This window comes from Desmodus rotundus, chromosome 12 (genome assembly GCF_022682495.2).
Source record: "Desmodus rotundus isolate HL8 chromosome 12, HLdesRot8A.1, whole genome shotgun sequence".
In the NCBI taxonomy this organism is placed as follows: Eukaryota; Metazoa; Chordata; class Mammalia; order Chiroptera; family Phyllostomidae; genus Desmodus; species Desmodus rotundus.
In genome coordinates this window covers 69,566,815-69,582,794 of record NC_071398.1, presented here as the reverse complement: position 1 = coordinate 69,582,794, position 15,980 = coordinate 69,566,815, and the positions used below count along the sequence as shown (strand labels likewise).

The following is a 15,980-nucleotide window of genomic DNA, read 5'->3' as shown; positions in this document are numbered from 1 at the left end:
GATTACCTGAAGACGAGGTGCAGGCAGGAATCCCGGGATCCACGGATGAAAACCCCACCGCTGATGTCCCAGAGGCAGACGCCATCTTGGCAGCCCCCTCCCCCTCAGCGGCCTCACTGCCTTTCAATAGGGCTCTTCCTCTTCTCGGAGTCGAATCTTCCCCACGTCTCTTCCCAGAAACCGCGTTCTGACCGTCACCTTCCCACCCCCTCCGGGGCCTCTCTCAGACACGTCGGGCAGGCTCCTGGACCAGCTCAGGGCCGCACCACTTGGCTGGCATGGGGACAATCCACGTTTCGCACCCTCTCCGCAACTTTAACCGCTTTCTGCGGGAGCTATTTTTACCTTTCACAACGGGGTACGTTCAAGCCGGCTGCCGAGAACCCCTGTCCGGACCTAACCACACCTAAAACAATGAGGGGGCGTGAGAAGTCCGGGCAGAGCGAACGCCAACCCCCACCCCTCCTCGTAGCCACAGCCTGTTTATGGCCCAACTCCACAGCTCCACTCCCGGTGGCCAGCGAAGTCCGGACTTTGCGCATGCGCCCAACCTAGCGTTCCATCCCACACAATGCGAGGGGGGAGGGTCTGAGAGGAGCAAAGCCAATCGAGAGGCTACTAATGGTCACATGATGTAGGTACTTCACGGCCTAACGAATCCTGGGTTGAATACTTAAGCGCCTAGGAAGGCTGACAGTCCCTACGGTGGCTCGTTGGGGTCAATTTAATTTCGCTCTTCGAAAGAACTGAGTAGCGTTACCTGAGCTCGTTCTGAGTTGGCTCAGTGGTCCCTCTCAATTTTACATCCCAGAGAAGAGCTCCCGACAGACGCTCTAGTGTAAAGTCAGGGACTTGAAGCAATCGAATATAATAAACCATAACATGCCACCAAATATACTTCCGGCTCCACTGCCTTGTTTACTATTTAGTTTAACGCTCGTGCATGTCTTGCCTTTCTCTGACATTCGAAACAGATCTACACTTTGTTTGCCTCAAGCGCAATGCGGGGCACAGTGATGGAGTTCAGAAAATATTTGATAAATGCATGAAAGCATGTCAAAAGAGACAAGGAAAGTGTTGAGACCGTATCACAGTCTTCCCACGATCCAAGCCCTTAGCCTCTGTTATCTATGCTCCAAAGGGCGTGGACACACACAGAGAAACTCTCCTTTAAAGTCTAGTCTTAGTACTCACCCTGCTCTTAACAAAGTACTCTGAAGATTGTGAACTCTGGTAGGGATTTGAAGACCTGTCTTTCTCTAAAGAGACCGAACTGCTGCTGGAGAGCAACCACTGTATTCGGTTCACTCTTGCATCTTCAGCTACTTCGGTGATGTGACTTTGTACATAGTAGAGCCTCAATAATTATTTGTGGAATGAATAAATGAAGAAGAATGGGAAAAAATCCTAGGTTTGGTAGCCCCCAGGATGGCCTGGTTATCCTCTATCCAGATTCTTTCTGGGTTCTCAAAAAGGAACCTAGGACCTGACTCCAGAGAATATCCCAAGGCACTGACCACTTACTGCCTTCCACCCACCTCTCAAGATCTAAAATAATTGTTTCCCTGCTGCCACCTGCTGGATTATTTATTCATCTTCACTTGGATATTGAAGGCTGGGCAAACTTCCAATGACTGAACTGCATTTCTAATTCCATAGCAATGGAGTTGTGTAACACTGAAGTATTTTATGATGGCCTATACCTACACCCCACCACCACCGAACTAAACAGTACAAAAGCTAGACAGGTGGGGACACACTGTCTAGCATAGGATTTGGCTTATAGATATTCAACAAATATTTGCCGAATAAATTATCCTTGTTCCCATATAAGATATGGAGTTGCTGCCATTTCTTGAGTTATTTTAGAACTCAGCTGCAGAGGTAAAGCTGTTTCTGATTTTAAAACTGGAAATAGACCAATCGTTGATTCACTATGGCAGTATGTCAAACAGGGAGTTTTCTCCCTGGGATTTGATCTATGAATTTGATTTCAGTTGTGCCAGAAGAAGTCCCTATTTTGCAGCTTCTTATGGGTCTTTTTTCTCCTTTGGGGACCAGAAAATGGCTACTGTTATCCTACTACCTTGTGTTATGTCATTCTGTTTACTTGTTTGTTTCCCTCATAAGACTGTGAACATTTCAGGGCAAAGATTACATCTTATCTGTGTTTATATCTCAAGGAGCTGAAATAGTGCCTCGCACGGAGTAGGTGCTCAATACATGTCTCCTGAATATATGAATGGATGAAGGCAAAATTCAAAAAGGTGGGCTAGTGGTGTCTCCCATCTTTTCTCCCTAAATATTGTCTCTGCTCCTGCTCCCACTCAATCGCTGGAGTGCTTTGAGTCATGGAGCCGCTGTTGCCCAGTAACATTCCTGGCATAGCAGAACTTCAATGACATTGCAGGGTGTGGAAGTAGGAGCAGAACAGGACATGTTGGCTTGGTGCCTCCAAGGAAATGGAAAAGGGAGTTCATTAATATGGACTTTGGAAAAGGGGAGGCAATATGGTGATCTCAAAATAGGGTCACATATACAGATTTGAAGGACATAGTGCACACACACACTGCTTTATTAAAGTGAACTTCATGTCTTACAACAGTTCCTAAAGCCAGAATGGAGGGGCTAGGGACTAGCAAGATCGATGTTGAAGCAAAATAAGAGGATGGGTACCTAATTCATTCAACTAGTCATTCATTAATTCATTCACTGAATTTACATTAGCCCCATCGATGTCCCAGGCACTATGAGGGTTCTTGGTATATACAGATGAAGATAAACTCCCTGTCCTCAAAAAGATCACAGAGTAATGAGAGAGGCAGACACATAAATCATTAGAAAAAAAACGTAATAGGTGCCATCATAGAGTATATACAAGCACTGTGGCTTGACACCTATATTTTAAAAAATATTTTTAAAAATGGGAGGAAACATTGTCGCAGATGCTTGACAATATCACAGACTATTTGAAATTGGGACTATTCTAAAGAATAAAGGAGGCGTGATCTCCACGGTTATGAGAACTGTGCTGGGAAGAGAGGAATGGGTGTGCAAAAAGACTTCACTCTCCTATAGAATTAGAATTTTTCCAGATAGACAAGAAAGGAAAGGGATTCTAAGGAGAAAGAACAGTGTGGATGCATGACAGAGAATCGGGCATTAAGGAGTGATGCTAGAATAGGATGATGTGTCAGGAAGTGAGGGTAAAAAGGCAGGGAGAGGCTAAATTATGAAGGCTCTTGAGTGCTATGTTAATAGTAGTTATCACCTATTAAATGTCTCTCTGCATACTAAATACAGCACAAAGCAGTTTGCAAGAATTATATCTCTCATCCTTCTCAACAACCTTCAGAAGTAAGTATTATTATTGGCCCCCACTTTACAGATCAGAAAACTGAGATTCACAGAGGTACAGCACCCGCCCAAAGTCACACAGCTAGAACCTCTAAGTTCAAACCCCAACTCAGGTCTGGTTAGTTCTAAGGCTCTGCTCTTAACTATACTACCATTCTGCCTCAAAGATTTTGGACTTTATCCTGTAGATGATAGGGAGCCATTGATGATATTTGAGCAGAAGAGTGATGAAGTCTGGGTTTTTAGAAAGGTTCCTGTTGGTTAGCAAAATGAAAAATGAACTGGAGCAAAGAAAGACTGGCCTCTTCTAAATGAAAATGTGTTGATACTCAAATTCTGGACTTAAGATAGTAGGGTAGTGTCACGAGTCCAATCATCACAAGCCAGGTCTGCACAAGTCAGGGCAGGGAGCTTGCGGGTAGTGTTTGTGTAGGAGTGGGCGGGGCTGAAGAGAAAAGCCGGTTTAGGGGGCGGGACTAGGAGCCCCTCGACGCTCCGCTACTTCTGCCTGTAGACTACCGGCTTCCGCCGTCGCCTGCCACCCGCAGGTAATGGTGTGGAGCGCCGAGCTCCGAGAACCGCGCAGGGTGAGGGGCTGCTGGTGGCCGCGCAGCCTCGGTAGGCGACATGAGTTTGGCTGGTGGCCGGGCGCCCCGGAAGACCGCGGGGAATCGGCTTTCTGGGCTCCTGGAGGCAGAGGAGGAAGATGAATTCTACCAGACGACTTATGGGGGTTTCACGGAGGCAAGAGCCGGGCCCAGAAAGAGGGAGGGAAAGATGCTAAGAGGAGTCCCGAAGGGAAAAACCTCGGACAAAGAAGGGGGCGGGGAATAGAGAGGAGTCTTGGCAGTTGAAAACTCAAGACTGGGTGGGCGAGTCGTGGGGAGCGGGGGAGATACAGGGGAGTCCTAGAAGGGAGAGAGCTCTGGACGAGGCAGGGGTAGGGAAGCTCTGTGGGAGCACCCCACAGTATGGCAGAAATCTACTGTTTCTCTAGGTTTCTTTAGTTGCATATGTCACCGCACACCTGTCGTCTAGCACGCGTGAGGCCCATCGTCGTCACGCGGTCTATACGCGTTGGTCCACTCCCCAAAATAGAGGGGCTTAGCCTACCCTTTTTTAGCTTTCAAATATCAGTGTAAACATCTCCTTAGATAATCCTTCCTTGACTGTCCGAAAAACTGTCCTCATTTATTATATTCATAGAACATTTCACTTTGTAATTAGATTTGATTTGCTTGCTTTATATTTTCATATTAGTTTGTAAGCTCTGTAGGGTTAGAGGTGGTCTGGTTTGCTCAACAGTATGTATCCAGTGCCTAGTCCAGTGTCTGGATTGGGTTGACATTTGTTAAATTTGTATCGAAGGAATCTATCCATTCTTTAAATATGTGTTGAGCACCTAGAGCAAGCCATGCACAGGGATAGGCTCTAGCAAAACAATATTAAAAACATTACTTTGTCGCTATGTATTTCAGACCCCAGTGGGGAGCTAGCTGGGTTAACACTTTAAAATGTGTGAGTAAAATAAGTGGTGAGCATAGGGTGCTATGGTAACACTTGGGAGCCAGAGTTGATAGTTGGATGGGTATCCACAGGGACATACATGTTCAAGCGGAGGACAGTATGAAAGGTAGGCCTTAACTGGATGAAGAGCAGCAGAATTGGGGGCTGGGGGAGGAGAACGGTAGTCCACCAAGGGGGTGGGGCAGAATGTGTAAAGGCCCCGATCCTGGTCCGGGACCTGCACATCTGCTCTCATTCTCCAGACCTAAAGGAGAATAAAGATGGGTGAGCTCGAAGGGAACAGACATGGGCCAGAACATGCAGGGCTTTGTGATCTATGGTAGGGTTAAGGAGTTTTGCTCTTCATCCAGAGGATTGAGAGGATGGTCGAATTGACAGTTTAGAAGGATCACTCTGTAATGAAGAGAATAGTTTGAGGGGGGCCGTGGGTGTAGGGAATCATGGACAGGAGGGTTCAAGAGTAATTAAGGCAGTAGAGTCCACAGGACTTGGCGACTGATTGGGAGTCATTACTTACACAACCCTAACCAGCTAGTTTAAAATAGAACTTTCTCATCCCTCTTCCAAAAGCCATTATCCTATTCCTGTCATTTTACGAGTCATTATTTAATATGTACCCGTCATGCTTCCAAAAAGGACTTAAAGAGGCTTACGATATAAACAAAAAGTAGGAACAGTAAAAATAGAGACAGATCAGAAGTAACTGTACCAGGAGCCTATGCATAAATGGTAATGGCAATTGATATTAAATTCAGCTGTAAGAATCCTGGCAATCAAATCCTTTCTTTTTTTAAGTAAGAAAGAAGTATATAAGTTCTTTAAGAGAGACAAAACTTGTTCAACATTAAATCCTAGGGAAAATCACCTCCTAATGTATAAGATATATAAAATAACAGGGGCTTGGTAGATGATATGAAAACATTTTCTTATCTAGTCATGTCTATTAATGGCCCTCAATAAAAGCCAAAGGAATGGTAGTAAATCCATAACTTAGTGAAAGCATTTTGATTGGGCACTAACCTAATGCGTCGTTGAACTACTTCCCTCTGGTGATATGACTTAATACCAGTTTAGAGCTGAGGGGATTAATACGTTCCCAGGCTGTCTTTCACAAACATTTGGGAGGAAATGATGGTCATCGGTGCAAGATAGAACTCTGGCAGGCTTGGAGTGTCAACTGTCTCTGTCATTTGCTTGCCTTGGCAATGTGTGTACCAAGATTAGCCCATTAGTCTGCATCACTGATTGAAGGGAGAGCCACATGTTTCAGGTGCCACACCCACCCAGTCAACTCCTCTGCCCCTAGTGCATCTTTGCCCTTTCCTTTCCAACGTGGCTGCCATCCTAACCCTAATCTGCATCACTTCAGGTCTAGGCTGTACTCCATGTCCTCTACTCCAGCCCGTCTAATCACCTCCAGTTTGTACAACACCCCCTGTGCGCAGTTTTCCTCTCCCATCAAATCTTCAGTGGCTCCCCACTGAACAGCCTGGATTTTTGCAGTGTATAATGAATGCACTCCCGTGTATAATGTACATCCATGGTTTTGGCCCAAACTTTCAGGAAAAAAACTTTTGTTTTAATTTTTTAATTCAATTATTAGTTATATTTAGATACTTGTTTTTTGTATTATAACGGAATTTTAGCATTTTGAACATATGGATATTATTGCTTTCTAGAGTTACACTTTTAACGCATAAGCCTAAATAAAAGAATTAAAGACATTTATATAGACACGGAATTAGTACTACCCATGTATAATGTGCATCCTTATTTTTCCCTCAAAAACTTGGGCAAAAAAGTGCATGTTACGCATGGCTAAATACAGTAGTAGTAATACCCAACTGTTTTTCTGTCCCAACACACCTGAAGAGTAAGACATTTCTCAGTAACTTTAGTTTACTTCAACAATGATTATTAATGCTGGGACAAGTAAGGAGAGCATTGAGAACCACTGGCCTGCAAAATAAAGTCAAAACATTATTAACCTGACACTTAAGTTTCTCGATAGATCGATCGATTCTTTTCAAATCATATAGCCCTATAGGGCATCAGTTAATGTTGGAAGGAGGCTGTTTTGGAGCCAAATACAGTCAGCTAGGAAGACTTCTTGCCAGAGATAAAGCTCTGCTTTACTTGGGTCCAAATCTTTATTCCATAAACATGCTATACACAGTCCTCCTTCTGCTTTGTTCCTGCTACTCTGTCTACCCATAATTCCCCCTTTCCTCTTGTCTGTCTAAATACTACCAGTATTTTAAACTGTGGCTCAAGTTCTCTTCACTTTTTAACAGTCTAAAGCAGGAGTCTGTACACTACAAACTACTGGACAAATCTGGCTCATTACCTGTTTTAATCTGGCTCTTTACAGAAAAAGTTTGCCAACCATTAATTCAAAGGAATAAAGTCTGAAATTTAAAACTTCCTTGGTCACCAGTCCATAGCAAGTATGGCTTCCTCTGAACACCTGTAACGTGTTATTGCCATCTGGTACTTTATATGTTGCCTTGTATTAAAACTTCCTTTTATATTTATGTTCTGCCCTCTACTAGACTGTAAGACCCCTGAAGGTACAGACCAAAACATACCCTTTTGTACCCCACCTCTTAACATGGTGTGCTATATGTAAAAAACAGGTCAGTTGATGTTGGAAGGGGTGGTGCTGGAGCTAAACGCCATCAGCTAGGAAGGTTTCTTTCCGGAGGAAAATGAATGGCTGGGTTGGGAAGGAGAGTGGGGCAACCCTATCAAGAAAGCAAAGAGATTCTGTTCTTCCTGGAGGGACATTAATGACTATGATGCCAGCAAGAACCGCATCTCCCTATGTCCTCAGGAATCAGGAGATGATGAATATCAAGGGGACCAGTCAGACACAGAGGATGAGGTAGACTCTGACTTTGACATTGATGAGGGGGATGAACCATCCAGTGATGGAGAAGCAGAAGAGCCAAGAAGGAAGCGCCGAGTAGTCACCAAAGCCTATAAGGTACTGGGGAAGTCCTGGTTTTCTTGGACTTCCCTAATTCCTATTTTCCCTTTCATCAGGTCCTAGTACTCCCTGTACCAATCCCGTTTCCTACAGAGCTAGTTTTCTCTCAAGATTCTCATCTCCTTTCTCCTTATCCCTCTGTTCCTTGGTGTCTGATTCCAATCTGTCCCCAGGAGCCTCTCAAGAGCTTGAGGCCTCGAAAGGCCAGCACCCCAGCTGGTAGCTCTCAGAAGTCCCGAGAAGAGAAGGCACTGCTACCTCTAGAGCTACAGGATGATGGCTCTGACAGTGAGTGGGGATGTTTGGGTCAATTGACAAAACTGGAATATGATGATAAAAGTATCAGTGTCAACTTTGCTGAAGTTGCTAACTGTTTTATAAGGAAAATCCTTATTCTTAGGAAATATACACTGAAGTATTTAGGGATGGAGAGTCATGGTGTCTGCAACTTAACTGATTATTCAGAAAAAATAAATTATATAACATACAATGCAGATGGGACAAAATATTAACAGTGATCTGGGTAAAGCATACATGGGTGCTCTTTGTACTACAACTTTTTTGTAAGTTTGAAATGATTTCCAAAAAAAAGCTTTAAAATTAAAAAAATAATAAAGGAGGTAGACATGAAGTCAAAGATTTCTTCCTTTCTGATATCCTTCCCAGGTCGGAAGTCCATGCGTCAGTCTACAGCTGAACATACACGACAAACATTCCTGAGGGTACAGGAAAGGCAGGGCCAGTCACGGCGGCGAAAGGGGCCCCACTGCGAGCGGCCACTGACCCAGGAGGAGCTGCTCAGGGAGGCCAAGATCACAGAGGAGCTCAACTTACGTTCACTGGGTCAGTGTATGGTTTTGAGAACAGTGGGTAGAAGGGCTGAGGAGCATGAGAAAAGCTGAGGCCTGGAGGATCCAAAGAACTGGAAAGGTGGAGATTTGGGAGAAGGGAATCAGGAGAAAGAACTGGGGATAATAAAAGATTAGGAACAAAGAACTAGGGAGTTATAAAGTCTCTGAAGAACAAGTAATATTGAGGTACTCTGGTATAAAATAAGGGTTGTGTAAAACTGAGTTCAAATGCTAGTTCTGCTGTTCAGTTGCTGTAAGACTGCAGGTAAATAACTTACTCTCATCTTGCTTTCTTTGTTGACATTTGGGTTGGTAATGTCTATTTTAAGGACCAGGAGAATTAAAAATTCAGTAGAAGCAGTCCATGAGATAAATTGCTCTAAAGTAAAAAGTTTTTAAAATCTCTTCAGTTTATTGCTATTGGGTACACAATCATGTATAATTTTATATTGTACAAAAACATACATTTCTTTATATGGTGAGTCTCAAATCATAAGAGGGTACACGAGAAATAGAGGGGACAGCAGATTTCATATGCTCACTCTGGGTCATACTTTCATTGAATGAAATAGGGAAGTAACTGGTAGAATCACCTACAATATTAATTTGTTAATTTTCTCCCTTTCTCTGAATCTTTCTCTCTCTCTCTTTTTTTCAAAGATTTTAATTTTTGAGAGAGAGAGGAAGGGAAGGAGAAAGAGAGGGAGAGAAACATCAATGTATGCTTGCCTCTCCTGAGCCCCCCAATGAGGACCTGGCCCACAATTCAGGCATGTGCCCTGACTGGGAATTGAACCCTCAAGCTTTTGGTGTGCAGGCCCGCGCTCCACCGAGGTACACCAGCCAGGGCTCTCTCTTTTTCTTTGACAAGCATACATAACTGAAAATACATAACCCAAATGTGATTTCACTATGGAGTGGAAGATTGTTTACCCAGACTATCTGGGATCCCAGCCATTCCAGTTTAATGATAGTTTTGAAATTTAGACAACTAAACTGCAAAGACCACAGTGATTGAGAAAAAATTTAGTTCCTTTCCAACATCTCCAAGGTGTGTTCTCATGACTTTTTTTTCCCATCATATTGGCTTAAAAATGAGAAATCTTTTTTTGTTATAAGATTTTATGTATTTATTTTTAGAGAGGGGGGAGGGAGGGAGAAAGAGAGGTAGAGAAACATTGATTGGCTGCCTCTCACATAACCCGGCTGGGACTGGACCTGCAATCCAGGCATGTGCCTTCACTGATAATTGAACCAGCGACCCCTCACCTTGTGGGACAACATCCAATCAACTGAGCCACACCAGTCAGGGCAAGAAATATAATCTTTATCAGTCAAGCATAAATGACTGAGAACCTTCACAAACAATGAGGTCACCTCGATGTCCCTGATTACAATCTGCATTCTTTAACTACCTTGATTGGTTCAGGCCACTGTCAGGAGAGTGACTCCCAGGCCTCTGACATCAGTAGCTGACGTAGGCCAGCCCAGAGGGGCAGGTTCAGCAGTAAGTCCACTTTTGAACATGATGAATTTGAAGCGTTTGTGAGCAATTTATGCAGTGCAGGGAGGTCAGTTAAACACACAAATTTGGTACTCAAACAAGAGTTCTGGGCCAGAAATATACATTTGGAAGTATTTAGAATATGGTAGTAATTGATGACATTGGAGAAAGCATAGAGTGAGAAGAGAAGGCAGGCCCAAGAGAGTCCTATAAAGACTAAAATGTAATGGTCTCCCCTGACTGGTGTAGCTCAGTGGGATGGGCATCCTCCTGCAAACCAAATGGTCACTGGTTCAATTCCCAGTCAGGGCATACGCCTGGATTGCGGGCCAGGTCCCCAGTTAGGGGCATGTGAGAGGCAACCAATCAATCTCCCTCTCTCCCTCCCTCCCCACTCTCTAAAAATAAATATATAAAATCAAAAAAAATAAGTGAAACATAATGGTCTTTCTTTTTTAATTTATTTTTTTAGAGAGGGGGAAAGGAGGGAGAAAGAGGGAGAGAAACATCAATGCATGGTTGCCTCTTGTGCACCCCCTACAGGGGACCTGGCCTGCAACCCAGGCATTTGCTCCAAATGGAATCAAATCCGTAACCCTTTGGTTCTCGTGCCCACACTCAATCCACTGAGCTATAGCAGCTGCACGTGAAATGTAATGGTCTTATACAAAAGGAGGAACTTAGAGAAAAACCTATGGTGTGGCCAGAGAGTTGGAGGACTCCAGGAGAGTTTGTCTTAAGAATGCCAAGGAAAGAGGATGTTCCCAAAGAGAGTAGTAACTGCTGAATGCTTATGAAATGCCAGTTAAAAGGAAAACTGAGAAGTGCCCATTGGTTTTGGTCACATGGAGTTCAGAGATGACCTTAGGGTCATCTTTTTGAGTACCAAACCATTTTGAAATTTGTTGGGAAGCCAAACTTTTTAAGTTTGGCTATGAAGGGTAGGAGAGGCACTAGAAGCTATGGTGGGGGGCAGGGTGTCTGGGGTCAAGACAGAGTTTGTTCCTGTTTTTTTTTTTCTTCTTCAAAGATGGAAGAGCTGTGTATTTGGTGAGATGCAGCTGAGTTTAATTAGAGAAGAAAGAAATAGTGAATAGTGAAGGTAGTTAATAGTGAAGGTTTTTGGAGCAGTGGGGGTGAAGCGGGGGAAAGGTGGTGGGGCTAAAGCACGAGTGGAAGAATTGGCCAAAGTTAACAGGAAGGGAGGGTGGGTGGCTTATAGCTGTAGGTTTGTAAATCCAGAGCAGGACATTGCAGTGGTTTCCATCTGATGTCCCTTAGGCACTATCATCTGTCAGGTGCTGGCGGTAGAGTTGGAAGCTTGAGGAGAGTGAACAGTGTTTTAAGTATTGTAGAGTTAGGATCATCTGCTAGTGTTGGGGGTCTGTTGAAGTTTGAGACCATGAATCTGTGGTGGTTCCTTTGACTAGGTTGTATAATGTTTCTCTAATAGCACTCAGTAATCCAGGTCTGGGTGTGGGAGTTTGCATTGACAAAGAATGACTAAAATGATAGATTGAGGAATCTGAGCCCCATTTAAAAAGGAAAACAAGCCCTGGCTGGTGTGGCTCAGTGGATTGAGTGCTGGTCTGTGAACCAAAGGGTAGCTGGTTCGATTGCTGGTCAGGGCACATGCCTGGGTTGCAGGCCAGGTCCCTGGTGGGGGGGTGTGTGAGAGGTGACCATACATTGATGTTTCTCTCCCTTTCTCTTTCCCTTCCCCTCTCTAAAAATAAATAAAGTCTAAAAAATAAAAAGGAAAACAAAGGCTGGAAGGGGCTCATAGAATGAGGAGAACCCATGTACAATAGGTACTGAAGAAGCAGAAGAACAGAGGTACCTGTAGGGTAGTGGAGCAAACAGACCTGAAGGATAGGATATTGTGGTCAGAACCTGGATGTATGGTTTTGAATTATTTCAGAGCTGGGGCAGTTTCAGGCATTGACAAAGTCTAGGCTATGGTAGAATGCAGTAACTAATGTATCATGAACAAGAAGGTTGTTAAAAGATGAGGTTGTAGCCCTGACTGGTGTGGCTCAGTGGACTGAGTGCTGGCCTATGAACCAAAGGGTTGCTGGTTCGATTCCTGGTCAGGGCACATGCCTGGGTTGCGGGCCAGGTCCCTGGTGGAGGGGTGTGAGAGGCAACCACACATTGATGTTTCTCTCCCTCTCTTTCTCCCTCCCTTCTCCTCTCTAAAAAATAAGTAAAGTCTTTTTAAAAAAGAGAGAGTTGAGGTTGTAAAGAAACTAGGGGTGTGGTGTTGAAGGGGCTGCCTGTGTGTACTTTGAAGTTACTAGGGTGACTGAGATGACAGGAGTTGGGAACCATTACCAGAGTCTTCCATGAGTGAGGGGGTGACTGTGACTAAGAAGGAGAGAAGGTAAGCTGGATTGTGGGCTCAGGTCTCAGAAGAGAAGGGAGTGTGTAGGTGGGTAGAAGAACAGTGATCTGAAAGCTGCAGTGTGGGGCTCAGTAGGACCCAGGCATATCTTGCGTGGGATGTGAGAGGATGAGCAGCCTCTACCAGAGGGCTGCAGGGAGTGTGGTGGCCTCAGTAGGTGGTAGGTTTCTGGTAAGGCAGGTTGTGAAAGGAATGCTCGGTGAGGGAGGTTGTAAATGAGTTGGCTGATTATAGAGCAGTAGTTCCAAGAGTACAAGGAAGTGTTCAAGAGAAGGAGGGTTGGGAGGTTGGCTCCAGGGAAAGAAAACAATATTATCAGCCAGAATTTGAGTACACAAGACATTAAGTTACTTGAGGGGTTTCTAGAGGACTGTTCTTGTTAGAGTTTATCTAGAGGTTTGTGTTCACAGTACCCACGTTAACAAGGAAACAGAAATTTGGAGTTAATTCAGAGGAAAGGAACCAGGAATATTTTCATCTGTGTATGCATTGACAAATATTTACTGAGTGCCTATAATGTGTGGAATGCTGCACGACTTGATAATTCATAGGTAGTATGATGTCCTGGCTGCTGTGGCTCAGTGGATTGAGTGCCGGCCTGCAATCTGGAAGGTCACCAGTTCGATTCTGGTCAGGGCACATGCCTGGGTTGCAGGCCAAGTCCCCAGTTGGGGGTGTGTGAGAGGCAACCGATTGCTGTTTCTCTCACATATCAATGTTTCTCTCCCTCTACATCTCTCTCCCTTCCCCTCTCTCTAAAAGTAAATTAAAAAATCTTAATTTGTAGGTAACATGAGCCACAGTCATTGCCCATAGGAGGAGACATATATAGCAACAGTGAACTGCCATAGAGCAGTGTCATAGGGTCCGGCCAGGGGGACTGTGGTGTAGCAGAGAGGTGTGCCTGAAAGGAGCAATTATTCAGCTCAGCTGCATGTGAGAATGCAGACCCAGGGTTGCCAGATATTCTTATTATTTTTTAAGAGACACCAGAAATCTCTGTATTTAAAGTAATTGTCTAATTTGTCTAATTTTTAAATGTCAACAACTAATTCAAATTTTTCTCTCTTTTTTTTTAAAGATTGTATTTATTTATTTTTAGAGAGAGGGGGAGGGAAGGAGAAAGAGAGGAAGAGAAACATCAATGTGTGGTTGCGTCTCACATGCCCCCTACTGGGGACCTGACCCAGAACCCAGGCATGTGCCCTGACTGGGAATTGAACCGGCAACATTTTGGTTCACTGCGCTACACCAGCCAGGTCAAATTTTTCTTTAAAAGACAGTGCAGATCAAACAAAATACTTAAGTGGGCTGCCAGCTTGCAACCTCTGCCATAGACTGTGATAAGCACAGTAACAGAAGAGTGTCCTAGGCCCTGGGGTGGCAAAAGGAGGGAGTGACTCAGAGCCATTATTGCATGAGGAATGGTTCAGTGGGATGGGTGTTGAGATCAGCCTGGAGACACACGGACACTGATTTTAACCACTTAAAGGACGTCATGTGGAAGACATTGGATTCTGTTCTCTGTGGCCTTAAAAGGTAAAAAAAAAAACCCCAAAAAACAGTGTTATCAGACACTTTCCTATTTCAGCTCAAAATAGGAAAGAACTCTAATGACTTGAGATGCCTAAAGATGTAATGTGCTGCCTGGGATGGGAGCGAGTTGACAGGGCAGTTGTGGGGAGTATGTGGAGAATTGAGCAGGCTCCTCCTCAGAGGGACCCTTCCAACTCTGAAGTCCTACAGTTCTGGGTGGGTGAGGAGCCAAACAGACTTGAGAAATGGTGAGCAAAGAGAATTTCAAGAGAGGCAAGCAGAAAACATTTAAGATGGGAGATGCTAGAGGATCCTAGAGGACTTTCATAATGGGCTTGGTAGGCAGTGACTAGACAGCCAGGAAGATAATTGAGAGATTGTAGGACAGAACTGTGGTGTGGGAAGAGGGGGACCTGACCATCTTCTCCTTCCTTCTTTTGACCTTGAAGAAACATATGAGCGGCTCGAGGCTGACAAAAAGAAGCAGGTTCACAAGAAGCGGAAGTGCCCTGGGCCTACAATCACCTATCATTCGGTGACAGTGCCGCTGGTGGGGGAGCCGGGCCCTAAAGAAGAGAATGTCGATGTGGAAGGGTGAGTGACTCTCTAGGGGGAAAGAGAAGAGAGGTTTCTCCCTTCTCAGCTTTATTTTCAGAACCCTATCTCCCTTGCTTTCCTCACACGGCTCTCACTGACACTTCCATATGTTTCAGATTCCTCACCCCTTCAGCTCCCTATCTCTTTCCCTTGTAGCCTCTTTTCTCCCTCTTTCTGTTTGCCATCCAGCCCAGCTTTCTTTTTCCATCTGTCACTTAATAGATTCTCTCAGAATGTCACCATCACTCTGCCTCCTCCTCTTTCCTCATCTCTCTGATCTCTTTATCTCTCGTTTTCTGTTTCAGCTCTTTGTGTTTTTCTGTCTTTTCCCTCAGACTTGATCCTGCTCCCACGGCTCCCCGTGCTGGACCCGGACCCCTCATCCCTCCTGCTCGCTGCTCACGTACCTTCATCACTTTTAGTGATGATGCGACATTTGAAGAATGGTTTCCCCAAGCGCGGCCCCCAAAGGTCCCTGTTCGGGAGGTCTGCCCGGTGACTCATCGTCCAGCCCTGTACCGGGACCCTGTTACAGACATACCCTACGCCACTGCTCGAGCCTTCAAGATCATCCGTGAGGCCTACAAGAAGTACATCACTGCCCATGGACTGCCACCCACTGCCTCCGCCCTGGGCCCAGGCCCACCACCTCCTGAGCCCCTCCCTGGCTCTGGGCCCCGAGCCTTGCGCCAGAAAATCATCATCAAATGAAGAGATGTCTGTTCCTTAGAAATCTCTTTCCTGCCTGACTTGGGCTCTCAGTGTCCCCCCTCCACTCGGCATTTCTCCCTTTGTTATCTCTAATCTTTGCCCAGCCCTTTTCTATATTTCTTTCACCATTTTTTCCCCTAGTTCCTACTGGTTTTGTTTGTGTTTTTTAATCCAATAAAATAGAAAGATCCCTTTTGTCTGATGTCTAATCTAGGGTTGGGAGCAATGAGTATTTGTGAATGCCTGAGTATATATGGGTCTTCATATTTGTTTAACAGCTGCCCTTTTAAAATCGTCAAGTATTTGTTCCTCTAGATTATAAACACTTTAAAATTAGACACGAAACAAAATCCTTACACTCAACTTTTGTATCACCTTACAGTCACTGCTTTGAACACAGCAGGCACCAAGGAAGTAGGATCTATCTGATTCTCATAGAACTCCGATTTCCAGGACCTAAGCTTGCGTGAAGGAAAAGGGAGGAGGTGTCATGGCTGTTGGTGG

The 15,980-nt window shown here is 44.7% G+C and overlaps 2 protein-coding genes across 8 annotated transcripts in view; one reads left to right on the top strand and one right to left on the bottom strand.

The window, feature by feature from the left end:
* The window catches only part of PIP5K1A (phosphatidylinositol-4-phosphate 5-kinase type 1 alpha), a 41,261-nt gene extending 40,736 nt beyond the window's left edge, over positions 1–525 (bottom strand). For all 7 annotated transcript variants that reach the window (XM_024570697.3, XM_045203345.3, XM_045203343.3 and 4 more), the window contains exon 1: positions 7–525. In XM_024570697.3, the coding sequence (XP_024426465.1) occupies positions 7–85 (79 nt within the window). In that variant the 5' untranslated portion in view covers positions 86–525. The remainder of the gene's footprint in view (positions 1–6) is intronic.
* Positions 526–3,872: 3,347 nt separating this feature from the next.
* On the top strand, positions 3,873–15,669 carry VPS72 (vacuolar protein sorting 72 homolog). Its single transcript, XM_024570385.4, has 6 exons — positions 3,873–4,101; positions 7,718–7,870; positions 8,047–8,161; positions 8,540–8,716; positions 14,618–14,762; positions 15,101–15,669. The coding sequence occupies exons 1-6, from the start codon at positions 3,985–3,987 to the stop codon at positions 15,474–15,476; spliced, it is 1,083 nt and encodes a 360-aa protein (XP_024426153.2). The 5' UTR covers positions 3,873–3,984; the 3' UTR covers positions 15,477–15,669.
* Positions 15,670–15,980: the final 311 nt, after the last annotated feature.

Coding starts and splice junctions, on each gene's coding strand:
- VPS72 (XM_024570385.4), top strand. CDS start 3,985: ATGAGTTTGGCTGGTGGCCGGGCGCCCCGGAAGACCGCGGGGAATCGG. Junction 8,162..8,539: donor ACAGGATGATGGCTCTGACA/GTGAGTGGGGAT, acceptor TATCCTTCCCAG/GTCGGAAGTCCATGCGTCAG. Junction 14,763..15,100: donor GAGAATGTCGATGTGGAAGG/GTGAGTGACTCT, acceptor CTTTTCCCTCAG/ACTTGATCCTGCTCCCACGG.